The sequence below is a fragment of the Mycteria americana genome, chromosome 17, assembly GCF_035582795.1.
Source record: "Mycteria americana isolate JAX WOST 10 ecotype Jacksonville Zoo and Gardens chromosome 17, USCA_MyAme_1.0, whole genome shotgun sequence".
Classification (NCBI taxonomy): domain Eukaryota; kingdom Metazoa; phylum Chordata; class Aves; order Ciconiiformes; family Ciconiidae; genus Mycteria; species Mycteria americana.
This window is the reverse complement of record NC_134381.1, coordinates 14378873-14400923: the sequence shown is the minus strand read 5'-3', so window position 1 is coordinate 14400923 and position 22051 is coordinate 14378873. Positions and strand designations below refer to the sequence as shown.

The 22051-nt window shown below is 45.6% G+C and overlaps 1 protein-coding gene across 13 annotated transcripts in view; it reads left to right on the top strand.

Annotated features, from left to right (window-relative positions):
• The first annotated feature begins 9301 nt into the window (after positions 1-9301).
• Positions 9302-22051, top strand: part of GARNL3 (GTPase activating Rap/RanGAP domain like 3) — a 61637-nt gene continuing 48887 nt past the window's right edge. For 4 of the 13 annotated variants that reach the window (XM_075519638.1, XM_075519636.1, XM_075519637.1 and 1 more), the window contains exon 1: positions 9302-9390. In XM_075519638.1, coding sequence (XP_075375753.1) covers positions 9317-9390 — 74 coding nt within the window. In that variant the 5' untranslated portion in view covers positions 9302-9316. Of the gene's footprint in view, positions 9391-16061; positions 16472-22051 lie in introns of those variants that run through there. The other 9 variants (XM_075519634.1, XM_075519635.1, XM_075519639.1 and 6 more) reach the window with 4 other exon arrangements.

Below are 22051 nucleotides of genomic sequence, written 5' to 3'. Positions count from 1 at the left end.
TTGAGTACTTTTAAAAATCTTTATTTGTTTTTTAGGAGGGTTTTGCTGTTTTTTTTTTAAGTCAGGAAAGAATGCGTTTCAGCAGCCCTGTGACTAGTAACTTCTTCATCCTCTGAAGAAGGCCTTTCCAACACATTCTGTCAACAGGCTGTTGCGTACCTACCACACACAATCACGTAGAGTAAGTAAAGGGTGGTTGCCATGATCCAAAAGTCACATTTGGAACAGCTTGAAAGGGAGCAGGGAATTCCCACAGCCCACGCAAAGCTTTAGCTGAAGATGCAGGACTGTACTTTAACGACAAACAGACATAACCTCACCAGCGACACTGCTGTGGGTTTTTGTTTGTTCAGGATAGGAACAGGAGTTAGGTTCCTGCTCAACCAATTACACTACCCCCGCACCGGACACCGATTTCTTGATGAATTATACGCTCGGTGAGATGACAAAAGTTCACGACGACTCTCTGGATTCTACGTAGATCCCCTGCATTTTAATATTGGTCTTAGATACACTGAATGCAGAAGAGACTCACAGGCTGCATAACCATCCAGCTTCCAGAAAGACTACACCCCTCCCGGCTGCACCGAGACGTGTCTCTCAGTGGCACATTCTGTCCTCACACCAGCACAACTCACAAGCATTTCTAGCAGGTTGCGCATAATCGTTCAATATTATCTTGGAACCTGCTTCCACTAGGATGAGACGCTCCACTGTAAAGGCTGACATCCAGGCTCACTGGAGCAGGCAGCCGACACAGTGATTTCACTGCCGCTAGGATTTTAGAAAGCAGAGGAGCCACGTACTGGATCCTGGAGAGACGGCTCAATTTTTGTGTGTCAGCAATTCCTCTTCTCTCCCCTGCCAGCTTTTAATGTTTCTGGTGCTTGACTGGTGCCTTAAGGCAAAGCTGTTCAGACCACTGCTCAGGATGAAGCAGGGCTTAATTCCACAGACTGTTCCAGATACCAGTAGGTACTGCCACCAAAAAGGAGGCAGAAGATACTGCTTTCATTTCCCCTCCCCTTGCTTCTACATTTCATCCCTCCACCTTTACTCTTACATAGTTTCACATCACTCTGTGACTAATTTCATAATCACCTGCGTGCTTACTTATAGAACATCACGTGTTGGGTGCTGTGGACTTGGACAAAACATGGATAGTGAGGAAATGCTTCGCTTGACACACTGCACAAGACCAGGAGCAACCTGAAAAGCAGTACCGTGTCTTAACCGAGAGCACGCGATGAGCACGGCAAGTTAGCCAAGGGCTAAGGTGCAAGAACTTCAACAGCTCTAGTGCAGTCTTACACACTTGTGCGAGTGCACCTTTTTTTAGAAGGTACTCTGGATGCTGGAGTTGAGCAGGTGGAAATAGATGTTACACCTATAGCTACAGACAGGTACAGTGTTCCCACATCGGCATCTAGGCAATGCCCAGGATCTATCGAAGCAGTACTCTTGTGTACCACAATCCCGATTGTCTCCGCTCAAGCGCTCTCAGAGACATCGAGTAGCTTCCGTGATCTGCAGACAGAGCAGGAAGAAACACTAGCAAGCTGTTACACGGGTATACTCAGCTTGTCAGGAACTGGGACACACAATTGATTTTTTGAAAGCACTGCCAGCAAGCTTTGAGATATCCCAGCCCTGACAAGCTTCCAGAGCAGTCTTTAGTGCTCCTTTAAAGTTCTCCTTCAGCTAGATGAAATTAAAATGGGTATCACTTCTAATAAGAGAAAACGGGCATTATTTCTGGAAACTTACAAAGCTGAAATCAAATTTAAAAAAATCACTCACGTCAGAAAGTTGCTAGGCCATCATTTGAAGGATCAGAGACACTTTGCTTACAAATGGCGGGAAAATAATTCTATTCAACGCCTGTGTAACAGGAACATATTGAAAATTCTACCAATTTCTTGTTTGATTTGGAACTGTTCAGATAACTAGATCTCTCTCCAACAGACTATATTTTAGTATAATGAAATACCGCTTGAGAAATTAACTTGAGTATCTAGGACATGATACAACCTGTAGTTGTGCAGCAAAGCAAAGCCTACCTTGCACACAGCAAGTAAGTTCCACCAATTTATTTTCATCCTGTGCAATTGTTTTTACTTTTTAGTTTGCTTTAGTGAAATATTTAGGAGTCTTCAACTATTCCTCTGGGCACAAGGGTGCACAGGGAAAGACTAATCTCTCACTCTTGCACCAAAGCTGGTTATGCAGGGGCTTGACCAAATGTCTGCTACAGAACTTGATGAGCACATGGAATCCAGGGTTACTCAGTTCATCTTCATCCATTTGCTCATGGAAAGCTTCAGATGGTCACGTGCTCATTCCCAAGTAAAACTGGAATGTTTCTGACATCCTGAAAGCATTCCACAACAGCGGAGGAGGGAAGATGCAATAAAGGTGCATGGGAGGAGGCATGGTGTTTATCTTCCATGAGCAGGTAACACCAAAGGGACAACAGGGCCATAGGACACAATGTTGACCCATCCGTTGCAGCCATGTTCTTAGATTCGCAAGGCGAGAAGGGTTTGAGCAGGCATGCTCCCTGTCCATTGAAAGGCCGTGAAAAGGGGAAACAGTATTACAAGCAACTGGAAGCAAGCAGCAGAATGAGAATGAAGGAATTTCAGAAGCCCTGGAAACCTAGTAGTGCATGAGGACGTCAAGTGAAATAAACTTCTCAAAGTGCGTGCAACACCGACCGATGCAACATGCGGCATCCCAGACCCTGACTGGATTCTCTGGTCTAGTCAGCACGCTCCAGTCCTGGATTAAACCTGATTTGCCTGGATGAAATAACCAGAGGAAAAAAAGGCTCAGAGGTGGAAGTTAACTCCAGAATCGTAAGACCAGGGGAGCACCGTGCCAAGACACCCGGCACCAGCTACACCCCAGCCTGGGCACCACACTGCTGAAACTGCACAGGCCATGTCTGCTGCGTGGACCTGGCCAGTCTGTGTGAGTCCAGGTCCTTAGTGGCTTCCTATCCCAGCACAGAACCTGAGCATCTCCGGAGCACCGCTCCCCTCTGTGCTCTGCCATCCTAACTAGGCAGGCACCCACCTTTGAGCAGCCAGGTTAAATAACCACAGCAGTGCCCCCTGACACTGATGCCAAATGCTTACCACCGTCACATACTCCACCACAGCGGGCTGCAACTGGAGGAGCCTCCCTTTCCCCTCCCGCTCTCCAAAGAGACCAATCTCAGTTCAGCATCCCCAGCTGTAGGAACATAGCACCGGACTGTGAAACAAGACCTCAACAGGAGAGACCCGACTTCCCCGTACATTGGCACTTCTCCTCCCTGCCACCTGGGTCTTCTCTTTCCTTTCCTCAACTGCTCTTCTCGGGGCTACGTTTCAGCTTTCTGTTCAGGGTGGATATCCAGTGGTCGAGCCGGTGATGGCAGCTGAACAAGGGTAGTGCTGTGGTCTAACAAAGATATACAGCCAGCAGTCACCAGTGTCCACTGTACCGCTCCGTCACAGACCGGAGATGCTCCCCAGGTTACACGTCAGAACAAGGAAAGAAGGATCTCATCAGGGATGCAGGGTCTTATTTTCTCACACCTTGGCCTAGCGGTAGGAAACCCAAACTCTGCTGTGCAGCAAGGATCTATTTTCCTTTTTGTTGCCCCTCTTTGCGGCTCATCTTCTCCCCGCCTCAAGCCTCAGGGACCTGCTGCTCGTGGGTGTTTAGAGGAAAGGGGGAGCTGTGCGCCCAACAGACTGCGCGTTGCTTCCGCAAATGCAGATCTGCCCAGAGCCAGAGAAGAGGCTGTTTCAGCCTGGGACTCGATCTGCAGAGCAAGTGACACACCCCCAAGCAATGTCAGCTACAGAGATGCTCCGTATTGCAGAGCGGCTTCCGTCAGTCCTGCCTGGTGCAGCTAAGTGCTTTTTACTCCTCCCTCTGACAGCCAGGAGTTGGCAGCAGGCAGCGTTTCCAGCCAGTGTGCATGACCCTCCTGGACCACCTCCATCTGCCTGCAGTCCCCTAACTCCTCCTCCTCTTCTCAGATGCATCTTATGTTTTCCAGTACAGACTTCATTCTTGCTAAATAAGTCCCGAGACATTTAAGCCCCTTAGTGATTTTTGAGGGCCCTCTGGGAGAGCTGTGTGTAGCTTTGGGTTTAGACACCTCTGACAGTTCGACAATTTGACTTCCTCGAGATTATGCACAAAGTGTGGGAAAGAAAAGACAATTAAAGGCAGCCTTCTCAGCTGTAGCGTAGCATGCTGCCCTAAATTCACCCTCCCTTCCCATTTTTTGCGAGGCAGCACAAGGCTGGCGCTCTCTGTCTCTTGAGTTCCCTGTGCTTGAATGCTGTAGCACGGTTATTTTGCTTCCTGGCACGGGTTTGAGCATTTCTGATTGACTTCTTTACTTCTTGATCTAGGGCTGAACAAGCAGAAGTAAATCAAGAGATACAGACAGACACGCACACCTCAATATGCCCGTTACCAAACCCCTGATTGTTTTGGCATCACAACTGCAAGTCAAGAAATGCGCCTCTATTTGAACAAGCAAGACACCTGCCCGATAGCTGCGCTCAGTGATACGTGGCTGCCTGTGACCGGCACCTTCTTCTGCTAAAACCAGAGCACGGTTCCCCTGTGAAGAGCCATTGGCAGTGCAGAAAGTACCTCAGCTTTCTCTGCACTGGGTCCCCAGAGAACAGCGTCTTAGTCTGACTGAAGCGTGCAGCAACCTGTTATCGTTCCAGCCCCTTGCCCTTGAGAAAGTAGCTGCCTGTAGGAGACAGGAATAACTTGGTGTAAAGCTCTCCAGGCTGCCTGTGTCCCATGCAGAGTCGATGACCTCAGCAGCCTATACACCGGGCCAAACTTAACAACCCGAGAAGGAGTCACAGCGTGTAGCAGTTTCTGCAACAACCGTACTTTCCAGCCTAGCTGGACACAGTAAGAGGCAAGAGATAGGGGCCTGCCAGGTGCCTTGAGAGGCAGAATTGCTGTAGATTGTGCTGTGGCTGTTTCGCTCTTTATCTTTGGAAGAGTTACTTCCGAGAGGTTGAGAGACAGGTGTGTTTGCACGGCACGAGTACTGCTGCTTACGGAACAAAAGTAAAGTAAAAGTAAAGCAGCAACGAAGAACAAGGATGGCCTATCAAGATGGTAGGAATAACATGGAGAGCCTAAAGCATTAGCCAGGCAGGGTTTGCAACTAACCTTCTGTTGTGGTTTAATCCCAGCCAGCAGATAAGCACCACACAACTGCTCGCTCACTCCCCCTCCGCCTGGGTGGAATGGGGGAGAGGATCAGAAAGGTAAAAGTGAGAAAACTCGTGGGTTGAGATAAAAACAGGTTAATAATTAAAAAGAAACAACAGCAACAGCAACTTGGAAAGCAAAGAGGAAAACAAAATGTGCAGAAGGGCAAATGGAGGGCCTTAGTATGCACCAAAGGTCTCCTAATGCATGCAGTGGGGCTCAGCAGGGCCAATGGGAAGTCAGCTATCATCATGGAAACTCCATCTCCCACCCCTGCCGGCAAAGGCCCCACCCCTTGCCACCAGACACACCAGGACCATCTCAGGATGCTAATATCAAATCCAGGGGCAGCCTCAGGACCTCACACAGCACTGAGGAACCCTGGCTGCCTCCAGGATGATGCAAGCCCTTTCTAACAGCTGAATGTCGATGGCACTGTGAGAAAAAAAACCTGCAGCCCTGTGAACAGCACTGGGGTTGTCCTTGAACCTTGAGGAACCTTAAAGTGGTCCAAGAGCCCTTGAGATTGGTCCCTAGCCTCTCAGACACAATGTGTAACCTCCTCCCTGGAGCACTGTGTTGAGGCACTTTTTACTGAACCCAAAGGGACATGGTATAGCAGTGACGGTCACAACCTGTGAGGGTTACCTGACCCACAGGCGTGTAAAGATCATGACCATGGGTCTCAGGATTCCGCAATACACAAGGACATGGAGATCTGGGTTTCTGAGAATTTCTTTATTACAAATTACTACAAAACTACTATTATTAAAAACTAATACATATATATAAAAGTAGTATACAGATAGTGTATGTATATATACACACACTACGAGTCACCACAAAATTACCACTAGGAAAGTAAGTATATATATTACAAGAGTAAAGCAAATATATGTGTATTACAAGATATTACAGAATTCCAACTAGTGAAGTATATATTTATAAGCCTTTACCTGTGTGCACGCCTATAACTATATTACGTGAGGTGTCACTGGTACGACACTTGCCAAACGGCTCCCAGGAGTGAGGCTAATCGACGACAGAAAAGTCTCACTTCAAAAATGACCCGCATCGTGGAGTCTGGAGCCAGCCGTGCGTCCCTGGTGAGCGTCTTGTCTGTCCGGGAGATCTCGTGCAAGGAAGCTCTGGCAGAGAAGCTCATTTTGGGTAGGTAGTGAGTTACTTTTTATACCTTTTTGGTGTGGACACATAAATGGGTGTAGGACATCAGTTCCTAGAATAGTTGTTGCCGACTCCTGTTTTTCTCGGTCAGTTTGTTATCACAGTTTCTTTGTCCTACAACCCATTGAATTTTTTTTGTCCTGCCGACTACTCCCCATCAAGGGGGTTTCGGCTGAGCTTATCAGGGACATCTCGGGGAGATACCTTTGTCAGTATGTTTACCGGGTCGACTTTGTAGTGGCTGTCATATGGACAAGAGTTGAAAGAATAAAGCAATCGTTTATTAATCAATGCACATAAATGACACCCGGGAGTGAGTGTATCACATGGCTCAGTGCCAACATGCTCCCCCTTCCCCTGTGACACATGAGGAGCCATTGCTGGACCACCGTTCATCAGTCCAGTAGGGAAGGATCACCTCGGGCTCCTGCCCTTGACGAGGCAAGAAACTTAAGTAGCTGTCAAACCCACTCCCTTTTTCCTTCAGGGATAGGATTCAGATCCGGTATTTGAGAGGAAAAGCCCTGATTTCACCTGTCTGTACTCTGCCCTACCTCTAGAATAAAGCCCCGCAAGAAATTTTCACAGCTCTCAGCTCACACATTACCTTAGCAGTCTGATTCTGTGAGGTGACTGCACCATATCAAATCCAGACCCTAGATAAGAGCACACAGCTGAACCCTGGTTGGCACAGGAGAAGATTACAAACCTCACAGAAGGGTTCACAGCCTAGTGTTTAATGGGTTCAGGGCTTACAGTTTATTATCTTAGGATTTAAACATTTCCATTTTTGTAAGTCATCAATCCTGAATCTAAGTTATAAACTTCAAATCTTGGAACCAAAATGGTTGTTGGGGATTTAAAGTTTATGGATGATGATAGGTTTTAAACCCTGATGCCTGATCAGTAAACGAGTAAACTATAAACCCTGACAAATACTGAGCCTCACAAAATAAACTACAACCCCAGAGTAAGCAACCCTCAGCTACAAACTCTAAAAAATAAACCATAACTGAAAGACTCCGAACCCTCAGTTTTAAGTAAGAAACACCAGAGCACGTATGAGCGGGACAACAGTAAAGAGAACCTGAGGAATTTTTGCCCACAGCTTTAAAAGTTTCCCTGCAGCAAAATGGGAAGACCCACATGAGAATGTACTTCCACTGAACTTACCTGCAACACCGTAAGCACTAATTCATCCGCATTAGGGACAATTAGCATAATTTTTTGGGTCCTCTCAGCTCCACAGGCAAACATCCAGAGCTAGTGACATTTATTACCACTGGCCAGCCTTTCCTTAAGGAAAGCAGAACCTGCTGAGCAAGAAGCATTTGTGACAACTGGTAATATTCCTCCTGCAGTCACTAACAGCACTTCTAAAACCTTTGCCTCTAGCCAGTAAATCCCACCCTAAATACTAACCAGAAAATGCCTCACAGAACAAAAGTAAAATACTGGAGCTGGGGAAATATTTCTTATGATGTAAAATAGTAATTTTTTTCAGCTTGTTACCCACATTCTGAACATTTGTAGTTCAAGCTGCTTAACCACTTGGCACAGCCCTCAAATTGCCACTGCTCAGCAAATGTGCGTCCTGCTCAGTACCCACCTGCGGCTTCTGTCTCAAACCCCGCCTGCTCCAGTTCCTTCCACCCAGCAGCACGCAGACTGTCGTAGAGTATTCCCCATCCCCAACTAGGACGTAACCACCTTCCACCCGTCCAGCCTCCCTCACGTGCAATGCGGCTGCAGGACTTAGCTGTGCCCAGGGTGCAAGTCTGAGCTTGTTCTCCGTGGCTGGCCACGGATCTCTGCAGAGCTCCCAACTGTGATGCTCCTTCAACTGCCACGCTATACGTCAGTACCTGCAAAAGGCAAGAACAGTTACCGAGCGGCCAGGCAACCGCACAGCCCTCCCAAAACTATCCCCTACTACGAGGCCCATAATCGTCCTCACAATTAAGACTGACTCTTCGCTGCTTTGGTCACCTCCTCCAGCTCCACTTCATTATCAGGATGTCACATAGCCCTCAAGGAGCATCAGGCTCACTTAGGTTCCAGCCTTCAGTAGATGGTGGTACTCAGAGAAACTGCAGCACAGACTGAGACTGCAATGCTAGAAGTGTTCCTCTTACTTGGCACAAAAACGCATGCACCCAACACAGAAAGGAAGAACAAGCAGTCATGTCTCACCTGCCCACTCTCTCACTTGCCACAAGCAGGAGAAGGAAAGCCAGGGGACCATCTGTCACCGTGCCCAAGTGCTACCCATTCAGCGCACTGTCACCGGAAGCGTGCCTCTCATCCATACGAGAGCTAGGAAGACTGCCCACCCCGTGCCACTTCCCCAGCCCCCGCTGTCACCCCTACTCCATTTATGCTTCTGCACCGAGCAGTCCTTCCTCCGTAGCGAACGCCGGCGCGTAACTGCCACAGCACCCGGTATTTGCAGCCAGACCTTCAGACCGCTCAGAAAGCTGTGTCCAGCCAAGACAGGATAAAAACCATGGCCTCTAAAAACTCCAGACACTGGAGGGCCTGAGCTAACGGGAAATTGACCCTGACCAGGACAATGACAGAAGCAGGGCTTCGCTTCCCTCTCTCCAGCTGCCTAGCAGGCAATGCTGCGCCCTCTCCGCCGCCGGCGCCATGGACCCGCGGGCTCTAGGACCCGGCGACCGGCGCGGGCCGGGGCTCCGCGGCCTGCGCCCTGCTCTGCTGCCGAGGGCCCCGGGCTGCCGAGGCGCCGCGCTGCAGCGGAGGGGCGAGGGGGCGGGAGAGTCGCAGCGCACCCCCAGCCACGGTGCGCTCGCCTGGTCCGCGTCAGCAGGGGAGCGCCGAAATCGACGGGAGCGCGGGGGCGCCGCGGCGGGAGGGCGTCCCGATGCCCTTCTCAGGTGCGCCGGGCAGCCTCACCGCCAGCTGCTGCTGGTGCCCGGCGCCTCTGAGCGTCCTCTGGTAACTACCTGGCTCGGGAGCGTCCGAGAGAAGCGGGCGCTCGGCCGGCGGGGTGGCGCTCGGAACCACCGCCGCTCCGGGAGCGCGGGTGGCGGGCGGGCCGCGGGCGTGGCGGTGCCGGGCGGCCCCTCGGCTGGGCGGCCTGAGGGGCAGCGAGGCCGGCTGGTGCCGAAGCCGCCAGCCTGGGAGGGGCAGACGAGGTGCGCGTTCTCCTCGTCCTTTGGCAGCGGCCTGCTCAACCTGACGGTGACCCTGAAACGTGAGAAAAGAGAGAAAACGCCTTCAGAGATTTGTTTTAAATAAACCAACAAACGGAAAGTCTCTGAAGCAGTCTTCCGAATGAGGTCTGGATGACCCTCCGACCCTTGATGAGGCCACATTTTCTTTTGTTGACATCTGTGTTCTATATATATTTGATTGTACTTATGTGTTTGTGTAAATGTAGAGGTAGGCACGCGCGTGTATTCTCAGAAACATAAGGAAGTCTTGCCTATGGCAAAAGAAATTCTTGACCTTTAACTTTGCCTGAAAAATCACTCAAAACGGTACAAGGAACTGTACAGATGAATTGTTCCGTTTGGGAAATTTAGAATTTTTAAAAAAGCAAGGCATTCTGTTGTTGTCTTAAAAACTAGTATATTTTTTTTCTTGATCCACTGCTTCGCTGAGGTATTTAAAAATATTTGAATTACTTTGAGAATAATTGTTTTTATGGAAATGGCTGCGTCAGCCAGTTACCTTCAAAAAATAGCTAGAGTTCAGTCAATCTTGTCAAGTTTCCAGTGCATTTTAGAAGACAATTACTTTAGTTCTAGCTATGTAATACACCTTCCCCCCTCCCCCCCTTTCCCCCCCGAAGAAATACAGTTTGACGGTCACGGTTTTTTTCTCCGTAAGTTAACACATTTTGTGCGTTAGCCTCTGTAAAAATATTCATTGAAGTTTTATCCCCATGTTGGAGTTGCCCGTGGTTGTTGTTGGTTTTTTCCTAACAGCTAGCATTCTGGTTTGGGATTTACTGGCTTTGCTGGATTTTATTTGGATTTTCACCCCTCTTTGCATCCGCTGGGTTGCTGCATTGCAAGAACATTTTCCTCATTTCTAGTAAGCCAGAACGGTCATTCATGTACCAAATTCTCTACTGCACACCGAGATTCTGCCTGTCTGCTTGGTGTCAAATGGGATGCTGACTATACTTCAGAGAACGCTATTGTGGCACTTGTAGTATCTTACTTCTAAGTAAACATTTTAATTTAGTATTTCATCCGTGCACAAACTGTGATGACTGACTTCTCCCCAGTATTCAGTACAATGCTGTCTAGATGCGTCTTGAATTCCATCGCTTTTCATCTGGCAGGCAAGTCACCACGTGAGCCCACTATTTTAGTTGCGTAGTATGAATGGAAGTCATTCTGGCGTGGCTTCTTGACTTAGAGCAGCATCCCACAGCAAATCTGACCTACCTGCTTGGCCGTCTTGGAACTGACTAGTTTCTGCTACTTGCAGGCATACTGAATAGGTATACTTTCCACAGAAAACTCTCTGCAGATGGCTGAAATTTTGTTACATCTTTACAATCCGTTAAATGATCAGAGGTGGCAAGTATGCTACACTGAGTGTAGAATCTCAAACTTGATCAGGCAGTGGCCAACCCATGCCACTTCAGGTCTGCACAGGTCCATTGAATGCAGTGTGAAGGGGAAAGCTTGGAAGTAGTAATGCTGAGTAAAGTTTGGCTGTGCACTAGAAATGTTTATGTCTGGATGGAAGGTAATGCAGACCTTTGGGTCGAGATTCGAGTGGTCTGAATTCTAGCTAAGTCCCTAACTGGCTAAAAATATTTGAAGGTCCAAAACCAATGAGATGATAGAAAATGCTGGCTATTTTGACTTAAGTAGAATTTGAGCCATCTTACTCTAGTCCTGTACGTGCCCAGGGTTTTCATGGCCTCATTGCTTCTTTTGCAAACATTTAAAAAAAAAAACCAAACTTCAAGCTTCAATTCTGTGGCTTGGTCTGTTTTTGAGAACGCAAAGCGTCTAGACTTGTCTCTTTTTGTAGCTATCCAGTTGTGAAAAAGATTAGTGGTTTTGATTTTGTCTAATAAAAGGAAATCAAACATATCTTCTCTTTTTGGATCACCGTCTGTTATGTAAGTACTTTGTACCGCGTGCTTCAGAAGAACATGAGAGATACATCACCAGTGGAGAGTTACAAAATGGTTTTGCTTTAAAGGGAAAGTTCATCCTTTTAAAGTGTCACTAAAAGTGAGTTTGTGGTCTTTTGGGAAAGTCGAGGAGCTAAAATGGATTGATAGACTTATTTTGAAATCTTAATGGTGGTGTTACTTGTCAGGCTGAAGTAGGCCAGCTGTATTCCTGTCTAAGAGTCTGCAATCATTTTCAAAGTATATTCCTTGTCTGCAAGGTGCTGAGGATCTCATCTGTCCTGAAGTCTGTTAGAAAGTAAAGTTGTTTTACAATGCATTAACAAAAGTAATGATGAAGAGTCCTTGTTTTGAGAGAAGAATAGCCCTATTTGAAATCGCTGTCAGTACAGATACCAAAAGTCTGGTGAATTGAGCTCTTCATCAGTCTTTATATAATCCATACAAAATGGACTTGAATGACCCATGCTATTATAAAGGTGGAAGCAGATTAAGGGAGATGTAATTCTGGAAATTAAACAACGTAAGTAGAGGTTCATTTTGATGAACCTTCAGGTTTATTACCATCCCGTATCTTTTCCAGCGAATAACTTCTTTTTCTTAATATTCCCATAATTCTATTTCTCACACTTTCTTCTTTGTAATTCATAGGCTGTGGGCTTTTTTGTCTGTCCCTTTCTTTAAATATTCTCTCTCTGTTTCTCAGTACATATGCTTATAAAATCCATTTTTATATATTATGTTGTGGGGGTTTTTTTCTTTTGGGGGAAGTATGGAACTTGACATAGAATCAGCAGTAATTACAAATAAAGCTAAGGCAGTTCTGCTATTTGTGTCTCTGCCAGCCTCTCACTGCAGAGACATGCTGCATCCTGCAACAGAATACTAGAAACATCTGTCATTGCTAAAAGCTGCCAACAGGAATCCCAAACTTTAGCTAGACAGCATCCAAGCCAATGCATTTACAGCATACCTCTTTAGATGCTCTGTTTTCTTAATTTGCTATTACCTTTCTCATTTCCATCTTTGTGTGCTTGTTGTTTGAGAAAATGGGAAAAGAATTACTGACAGCACGTTGTAAGGGAGGCAGCCCTTTCTGTAAAGAATATTATGGTTTTTATCGTGTTCAAGATTTATTGCAGCATTGAAATTATAGCATACTACAGAAATGCTTTTTTTTTTCCAAACATTTTAAAAAAACCCCAAACTTCAATTTTTGTGGCTCTTTTTCATGCAGAGGCTCTGTGCTTGCATTCCACCATGGCTGGAATTTTAGCATGCTGTTAGACTCCAGTACGGCACAAGACAGGCCCAGAACTTTTTCAGGCTTTCCATTTCGGGACCCATACTTAGAAAGAAATTGACTGAGGAAAAAGCTGTTGTTGCAATTGCTACGATCTATGCAGAAGCAGGGGATGTTTCTTTGCTGGTTGAAAGAGCGGTTGTGTTTTAAAAGTTGGTATTCTTCAGGATGACAGAGTGGCACCACAGAGAAAATACTTAGGTTTGAGTGAGTGCATGTATTCATATTAACTCTGTTTTATACCTAGTGCACAGAAGGGAAGAGGAATGGGGTAAATGACAACTGCATTAAAGTGGAAATTAAGTACTTTAAGTGGAAGGTTCTTTCTGTTTCATTATTTCCGTCAAAGTATGTTCTTCTGAAGGAACAAGAGAAATTGAGCTTCATTTTTGGCAATCTTGTAAAGCAATCCAGATATTTAGAGAGAAGGAAAGTTGTGGTTGAGTGCAAAATACTGAGTAGGGGTTATTGTTGGTATTTCTTTCAATAAAGATTTTTGTTTATTTAGTATAGATGTTCCTTTTAAGTTATTTTACTGGGTATGCATACTTATGTTCATTAGGGTATTTGTTGACATATAAGCAGTCGGCTTTGAGTTTACAGTGTTATTAGTTGAAATTTACTTTCAAGTGGCACATGGTTGAATTTGTGTTCAGACATTTAAGTTATGATGTAATGAGCTCTATACAGGTAGTCTACAAACAAATAAGATATTCTTTACAGTGTGTTATTTTACTGGGCTAAAATCAATTAGTTCCATTGATTTCCAAAAGTGGAAGATCTTTTCCATGCATGGGAGATAAACCTTCAAAACCACAAACAATATTTAGTGATACAGTTAACTGGTACAAAGCATTGTTTGCAGCAATTAACCAGTTATCTTCTTGGAGTTTCTTGCCTGTAGACATAGGGGGTTTTAGATTTAATTTTTAAAAACAAAGGTGTAGTTGCTCAGGTGCAGATTCGTATCTCCTGTCAGCTTTGAGGATTTATCAAGGGACAGGCTGTAGAGGATTGACCCATGTCCATACATTTAACATTGAGTAAAAGCACAATAATATAGTTAATGAAGGAAGATTATTCCAAAAATTGTTAAATGTTTCTGATTTATATTTGATGGCATTATTTCTAGCTGGAAGAACTATGAAATGCTACAGTTATCTGTATGAGGAAAAAGGCAGTGTGCAGGAGAAAGCATGAAGAGATGTTATTATTCCAAGGGTGCCCCGTGCATGGAATTCTCACTGTATTTTAGCACTGGGGATAAAAACTAAAAAAAAAAAAAAAAAAAAAAAGGGGGGGGGCATATTTAAATTTTGCTCATTGAGCATTATGTTACAGACTTAGATGCGGCCATCAACTGCCTGTGAACAGAGATACGCTTCTCTAGGAATAACTGCCAGTTTTCTGAGAGAGGCTGGGTGTATGGGTATGATGGAATTGGACCTGAGGCGCCGTCTGCCAAACTGAGCAGCTGTGGGACATGTAACTTGTAGGTGGTACTACGTGATGATGGGAGGTTCAGAATAATAGTATGCTGGGTTCCAAACACATTTTATCACTTTATTCATGCTTGCACCTTGCTTAAATCAGTCCACCATTAAACTCACAATCCAACTGTATCCTGTTAATTCCCTGCTTAACCAAAAAGAGTCTCTCCCTACCATTTTTGAAAGACTTTTTTTCTCTTTTTTTTTAATCCCAAGTTACTTTATTGAGCAGCTGATAGCATAACTCCTCAAACACAATGGCAGAATTGACAGCAAAGGGTGATGCTGTGACATAGAAGGAAGAGTAACTGGCAGAGGGTACAGACTCACTTAGACAGAATTGCTGCCAGAGGCACCATTGTGAAGCTATCCCCAGGTGCCGATATGTTGGAAACTTCACTTACAGAAGATCCAAATGGGTCTTAACTCCAATAAGCTTTAGCATTCTACGTTGTCTGAATTCTTCAATTCTTCGATTGCCATAAAGGCTAATGCTTGACAGAATTCCTCAGCTGTACATCACCAGCTTGTCCAGCCCGGATCAGCATTAATTAAGAGCTGCTCTTTGGTGGCTTATACTGCATAATGACTGTCCCCTGCCCTCTTGTGTCACTCTTCACTTCCTAGTGGCTGACAGAATAAGCAGAGAGACCCAGAATTATATGAATTCTGGAAACTGAACTGTCTTTTAACACTAGGGAAGCTTTTCATTAAATTCAGACCTCAAAGTAGAGTTTAGTATATCACCTGAAGTTATTATTTTGTAATAATTGTTGAAAGATAAGAATATATACACAATCACATCATGTAGTAACTCATTGCAGTTTACGACATGGATGGCTGCAGTATTTAATAATACACGGTAATGCAGTGCAGTTCATTACAAAACATACAAGCAATCAAAATTAATGAAGAAATTTGCCTAAACAGAATACAGTCATCCAAGTTACGATTACCCAAGATACAAGTTGTTACTTTAGCAAAACATTGGTTCATCTTTAGTCATAATAGTTGATTGTAATATCGGTTTCAAGGCTTACTGAAGAGTTTTAAAATAAGTCCTCGCACAGTCAAAATACTTTCCGTCACCTTGCCGTGCTTTGATTCCCAATGTGGGGGTCCAAACCTCACTCCAGGGTTTATGGCACATGACAAGCATAGACTATGTTTACCTCCTGAAAAGGAAGAGAACAATAGTGTATATCTATGTAAAAGGAGAAAACAAAGGGAAAACATGCACCTGAAAGCGCTGCTGTTTTGTTACGTGTTAGACTTTTGTCGTCACACAGGTGAAGATCGTTTAAGGCTCAGTTGCGATTAAGTGGGTTGGTGCCGGCTGGCAAGCCAAAGACTGTGCCCACGTGCTGACTTTTCGACTATGTTAAAGAAATAATACTGAATTGAGCTGTCATTCCTTCCCCGGTAAGGTTTCGCCCTGCTGGCCAGTTGCGATTGAACGCGACAGAGAATATCAGTCTGTGAGACGAATGCGCTTGTGAAGATTCGGAGCTGTAGGCGAGCAGGTTGAGGAAGCATTGTATGTGCCTTTACTGATGCAACAGTAGCAGCATTAAGCCTGACTTCTAGAATGCAGCAGAGACCGCAGGCGGACAGAGAGCTGGCAGAGGGTTTTGCTCCTGCCTATCAAATATTGGACCAGCTCCGAGATAGCGACTCCCTGGTAGCCAGCTGCCTCACCTCCCCGCGGTTACCACGCCGGCGTTCGCGAGGGGCGCTGCCCCGGGCCCGGTCCCTCCGGGCGGTGCCGGCTAAGGCCCCTCGCTGCGCGGGGACGCAGGCCCTGTTCGCTCCCCTCGCGGACCTCCGCTCCCGGCTGCGAAGGACGGGCCGCTCGCTCGCAGCCCGGGACTACAGCTCCCGGCGGGCCCCGGCGGCGGCGTGGCGGCCGGCGCGGCGTCTGAGTGGCTCGCGGGCCGGGGCGGGCGCGCGGCGGCTGTGCGCCGGGGTAGCGGGATGTGCGCGCGGAGCTCCCGTCGCCTCTCCCGCGCGGGACGGAGCCGCGGGAGCGACGCGGGCGGGGTGAGGCCTCCGACCGGCCGCCCCCATGGAGCTGAGCAGCGCAGAGGCGGCCTCCACCCGGTTCCTCGGCCTCACTCAGCGGTACCAGAGCCAGGGAGGCGGGGGCCGAGCTCGGGCGGGGCGCGGCGCGGCGCGGGCCCGCGCTGTCGATGGCGGAGAGGCAGCGCTGTGCCTCCACCGGCCGGGGGGCTGGCGGGGCCGCCGGAGGCTCCCGCGGGGAGGCGCGGCTGGCCCTCAGGCAGCGGAGCAGCGAGAGTCCCGGAGGCGCAGCCGCCTCCCTCAGGGGCTGCTGCCGGTGGCGCGGGCGGAGCCGGACGAGCGTCTTCCGTGTGGATTTCGTAGCTTGTTCAGCGTTACGCTCGTGCAAGCAGATACCGCTGGGATGGTAACTGCAATTACGCGATTGCTGAGCGCGCTTGTACCTGTGCCTGCCTCCTCAAAGAAAATAGATTAACTGATACTGGCAAGCAAAAGATCTAGGTGGTAAGGAGAGTGGAGAGCCCAAGAGTCGTTGTGATCACACAGGCGCAGCCTGCAAACTCGCCCCCTTCTGCCACTGCCCCCCGCCCCCCAAGCACAGTGCTTTCTTATGTCAAACTCCTAAAAGACAAAACCTGTGATTTGACACTAGGATCCTAAAAATACATGCCTAAATTCAGATTAGCAAATATGTTTAAACTTGCTTTGTTGTTTGACTTTCAGGACTGTTAAAGTTTGTAGGAGCTTCTGTTGGAATGGGAGGAAGCTGGTCCTCTCTCCTCTTCGTCATTGCTGTACATTTTTACAACAGCATCTGTGTTCCCAAACAAATGGGAGAGGGAGGTGGAGTATACCCCGAGTGCTGCACAAATGTGTATAAGCTGGTTTTTTTCATGTGAATAAAGGCTCATCTGTAGCAATATTTTCACTTTGCAGTATTAGTAAATTTTAAATTATTACGCCAAACTGGTCTGAGCCACTGGCAAACTAGCCGAAGTATTTCAGTGCTGGCAGTTCATCTTAATAGGATGAAAACTATTTTAAAACTGGCATAACTGGAGCAACAGTGTTTTTCTGATGTAGATCAGGTCAGGATTAAGGAAGGATGCACTGCAATGAAGAAAATTGATAAGAAAAGGTAATATTAATCACAGTATATTGTATAAAATTAGAAGATGTGATATGTCAGAGAGTTGGTGGTAACCGACTTTGGTGGTTACCACCAAATCTTGGTGGTAACCAAGAATGGAGAGCCAAAGAGGTATGCAGGCTAGAATTCATTGGGGAGTATGTGCACTTATGCAAATAGTGCGATCATGTAAATCTTACCTATACGTAAATTGAGGCTAAGATGCTTAACTTTCACGAGGTTGTCTGTGTAGCATTTATGTTGGTGTGAGATTCTGCTTTAAGTGCTTGATACAAAGCAGATGGCAAGTGTGATATGAAGTAGAAGTGTGATATGAAGTAGTTACATTGAGAAGAAGCAGAGATTAGCTACTGGGTATAATTCTGATTTTTTAAAAGGACTGCTAGTGTGTTTGAAAGTTAGGTGTGTTTTAGGTACTTTCAATTGGGATGCAAATGGATAAGAATATTAATATTAAAACACTATTGTTTTGATCAACATTTTTCTCAGATACACTCCTGTATTTTAAATAGCGAGGGTGGTGTTGGAAAAACGCTCTTGATACCGAAGGGTGTGGTTTGTGGTGAGACAATGTATTCCCTTAAATTATTGGAATGTAGTTTGTAGAGAAGATAGGAGCATAAACCTTTCAGGTGCACAAACTGTTCTTTATGCTTTTCCTGAGCTTGTCTGTGTTTTCCATCTATATCACGTAGTCTAAGAAAATAGATTATTTCTCGCTTTAAACTCGCTTGCTCTTGGTGTTCTCCTTTGCATCATTTGATTAATATACCCTCTCTCGCTGCATCTATGAATCTCTGTACCCTTAGTAGGGATTAGGATCTTAGGTATTTCGGCTGGAATGGAGTCCTGTGGGTTCACCTTACAAGGCACGCATGGATATCACGTCTTTCTTTTTCACCTGTGTCACCATAGGCATCTGTGACCGTGGCATTGCACTGCAGGCTGGCCATGGTATTGCAGTAACTCTTCTCAAGACCCGATGAACAGTGGTGCGAAGCCTCTGCCAGTTTCCTTGCAGAATATGACCTGTTTCCTTGTTATTTTATGTATACTGCAGTTGGCTACTGTCTGCACGCTTATCATTGTGCCTATCATGCAATGACAGAACTGTGAAACAGCCCTGCTCCCTGACATTCTGTGGCCAGCAAAGCTAGTGAAATGTTGGCATATATTGGAGTGACTCCTAAAGGCAGCTATTTTATGGCTTGTCGTTATGGAAATGCTAAAAAAAAAAAAAAATCTAATAACCATACTGGGATTGTTTAGATCAAAAGTTTTTTTGGAGAATCGGGAATAGAGGATATATTCATGTGATAGAGAACATAGTTTTGTAGACTTCACACCAGTTGTGAAGAGCTTGTATTTGCAAGTGCAGGAAACCCTAAGTTTGTGGATCAGATGGTCTCCTTCAATATCCTGTCTCTCAATGGACATCAGGGAGTCTTTATGGTGAACCTTTCTTTGTGCTAATCGGCCTCCAGAACTTTGCTAGAAGCGATGTTGAGTACACCTGGCAGAGCGTGGAGGACAATCATCTTTTTCCATGTTGAGGAAAAAAAGATTTGTATGGTAGAACCCAAACTTAACTCTGCACCTCACTCTATCTTTTTTGTTTTGTTGTGACTTTCTGGTTGGGAAATGTTACCTCAGTAGTCGTTGTTGGGATGTATCTTAATGATCTTAATTAAGACATCAGACCGGTATATCTGGTCTGCTCTTAATTCTGCCACCATGTTTTGGACATTAATTTCCAGGCTCTTTACCTGGGCTGCCAGGCATATACCTTAATATACATTTTGACTTTTTGTGTTTCTAAATTAATGGCTTTCTTGTCATGTCCTCCTTTGACTTGATAACCCCTATTTTGTTACGTTACTGCATTCATGTGTTATATATCTATATCTGTTTCTTAGTTATACAATGTTTGGTTTTGAATACTCTTTTCATATTTTGTTTTTTAAAGCTTTTTCTTATCTACTGACTTTGTTATCTCTGCAGCATTAATATGCTCAGATGTCAGCATGCTTTTCCTGGTAGAGTTTGACTTTCACTCAAGTGAAATATCACCAAATTAAGGTATAGGACCTAGTTTGTGTGTATGCAGATAGTTCTAAAATGCCTTCATAACTCCCTGGGTTTATCATGCAGGTAATTCACAAGATGGCATTTTCCTCTAGTTTCATGCATTTTGAGGTTAGCTTTGCCACAAGGCAGAAAGTAGTTCAGTTTTATAAACTTCAGCTTGCCTTTTTTCCTGCTTTGTGGAGCTATCGCATGGCTGATGAAAGTCTCTCAAAATTATCCAGGCAGAGGTGGTTCTGTTCAAAGCACGGTAGGCCAGGTGCTCTTTGTGGTGGCTTCCTAATTCGTATTATATTTGTGTTTGGGGTTGTCCAGATGTTAGACACACAAAACAGCGACCTGGCTTTCTCAAGACTTGAAAAGATTTATTGTGCTAGTGACTGTTGTTGGATTTTTTTTCTTTTTTTTTTTTACCCGCTCCTTGAATTGTCGTCTTTACATACATTTCTTCATTTGATCAAAGACTGAATTTCAGAGCTCAGAGACAGCAAAATCTCTCTGTTTCCATAACATTCTGCTACCAGTACTGACGGTGACAAGTGTTCATTGATTGGAATTGCTTTTACAGTGGTTTCTAAGGCAACTAGCACACCTAGCCACAAAAATGAATTTTGTAGAACAAAAGTAGCACACAAATAAAATGCTAGCAGTACCACTATTACTTGATTTTTCTGTAAAAGTAAAAAAATAATAGAAAACCCAAAATACCTTAAAATATATTGCAAATGAGGCATTCCATTTGCTCCGTGAAGCATCTGCCAAATTTCATGTGTATCTCAAAATGCAGGAACTCTAAAAATTGCATTTGATGCATTACTACTTTTTAGGTTTTATCTGAACTTTCCAAATTCTCTCTGAGATGTGTGAAGAGGTAAAGGATCACTTTTAGCCCATACGAAACTAAACTTGGGAACTCTTTGTTCTATCTGGAAGGGAAAAGAAAATCTGATGTCTTTACTTTTGTCTGTATAAATGCTAATCTTGAAATATTTTTCATTTATGTTACCCAGTCTTAGTAACTGCAGAGAAAATTTTTTAGCCAGATTTATATGTTTCCTTCTGAAAGAAAAGATGAGAACTCACGAATAATAGCTTCAAAATTTTTCTTTACCGCAAACCATACTGAAATGAAGTTTGTTTTTTTTATACTTTCCTTCAGATGATTGAAAGATGGAAGAAGATGATGCATTTGCAATAAAATGTAAAACATGCATGATTTCCTTGTAAATGGCATGTAGGGGTAGGGTGACAAGAGACTGTCCAAGTACACTTTGAATGAGCATGTCAATTATTGCTACAAAACTATATAAGGTAGAAGGTTAACTGTAACAGAAGTTATTTGAGGTGTGCAGCTCACAGGTACATTCAGTCTTTTCACTACTCTGGGCCATCTTCTCTGTGTTGCAGGCTCAGAAGGAGCTGTAAGTGTTGTGGCATGCTACAACTTCTGTGCAACAGCATGACAGTCACAGAATCACAGAATCGTATAGGTTGGAAAAGACCTTTAAGATCATCGAGTCCAACCGTAAACCTAACACTACCAAGACCACCACTATACCATATCCCTACGCACCTCAGCCAAACGTCCTTTAAATACTTCCAGGGATGGCAACTCAACCCCTTTCCTGGGCAGCCTGTTCCAAAGCTTGATAACCCTTTCAGTGAAGTCAAATTGCCTAATACCCAGTCTAAACCTCCCCTGGCGCAACTTGAGGCCATTTCCTCTCATCCTATCACTTGTTACCTGGGAGAAGAGACCGACCCCCACCTCTCTACAACCTCCTTTCAGGCAGTTGTAGAGAGTGATGAGGTCGTCCCCTCAGCCTCCTTTTCTCCACGCTAAACAACCCCAGGTCCCTCAGCCGCTCCCCATCAGACTTGTGCTCCAGACCCTTCCCCAGCTTCGTTGCCCTTCTCTGGACACGCTCCAGCCCCTCAATGTCTCTCTTGTAGTGAGGGGCCCAAAACTGAACACAGCATTCGAGGTGCGGCCTCACCAGTGCCGAGTACAGGGGCACGATCACTGCCCTAGTCCTGCTGGCCACACTATTCCTGATACAAGCCAGGATGCCATTGGCTTTCTTGGCCACCCGGGCACACTGCTGGCTCATATTCAGGCGGCTGTCGACCAACACCCCCAGGTCCTTTTCTGCCAGGCAGCTTTCCAGCCACTCTTCCCCAAGCCTGTAGCGTTGCATGAGGTTGTTGTGGCCCAAGTACAGGACCCAGCACTGAGCCTTGTTGAACCTCATACAATTGGTCCCCAGCCCATCGATCCAGCCTGTCCAGGACAGTGTTGCGTGACAAGGTTCACTCAAAGGTCCAATAGCAGTAGTGGTAGGTGTATAAAAGTATTGGACATGAAGTCCTCGTGGTGTGTGATTGCTTAAGAGTTGACCCTGCTTCTGGATGCTCAGACTTCCTGACTTAAGAACAGTTTCTTCTGT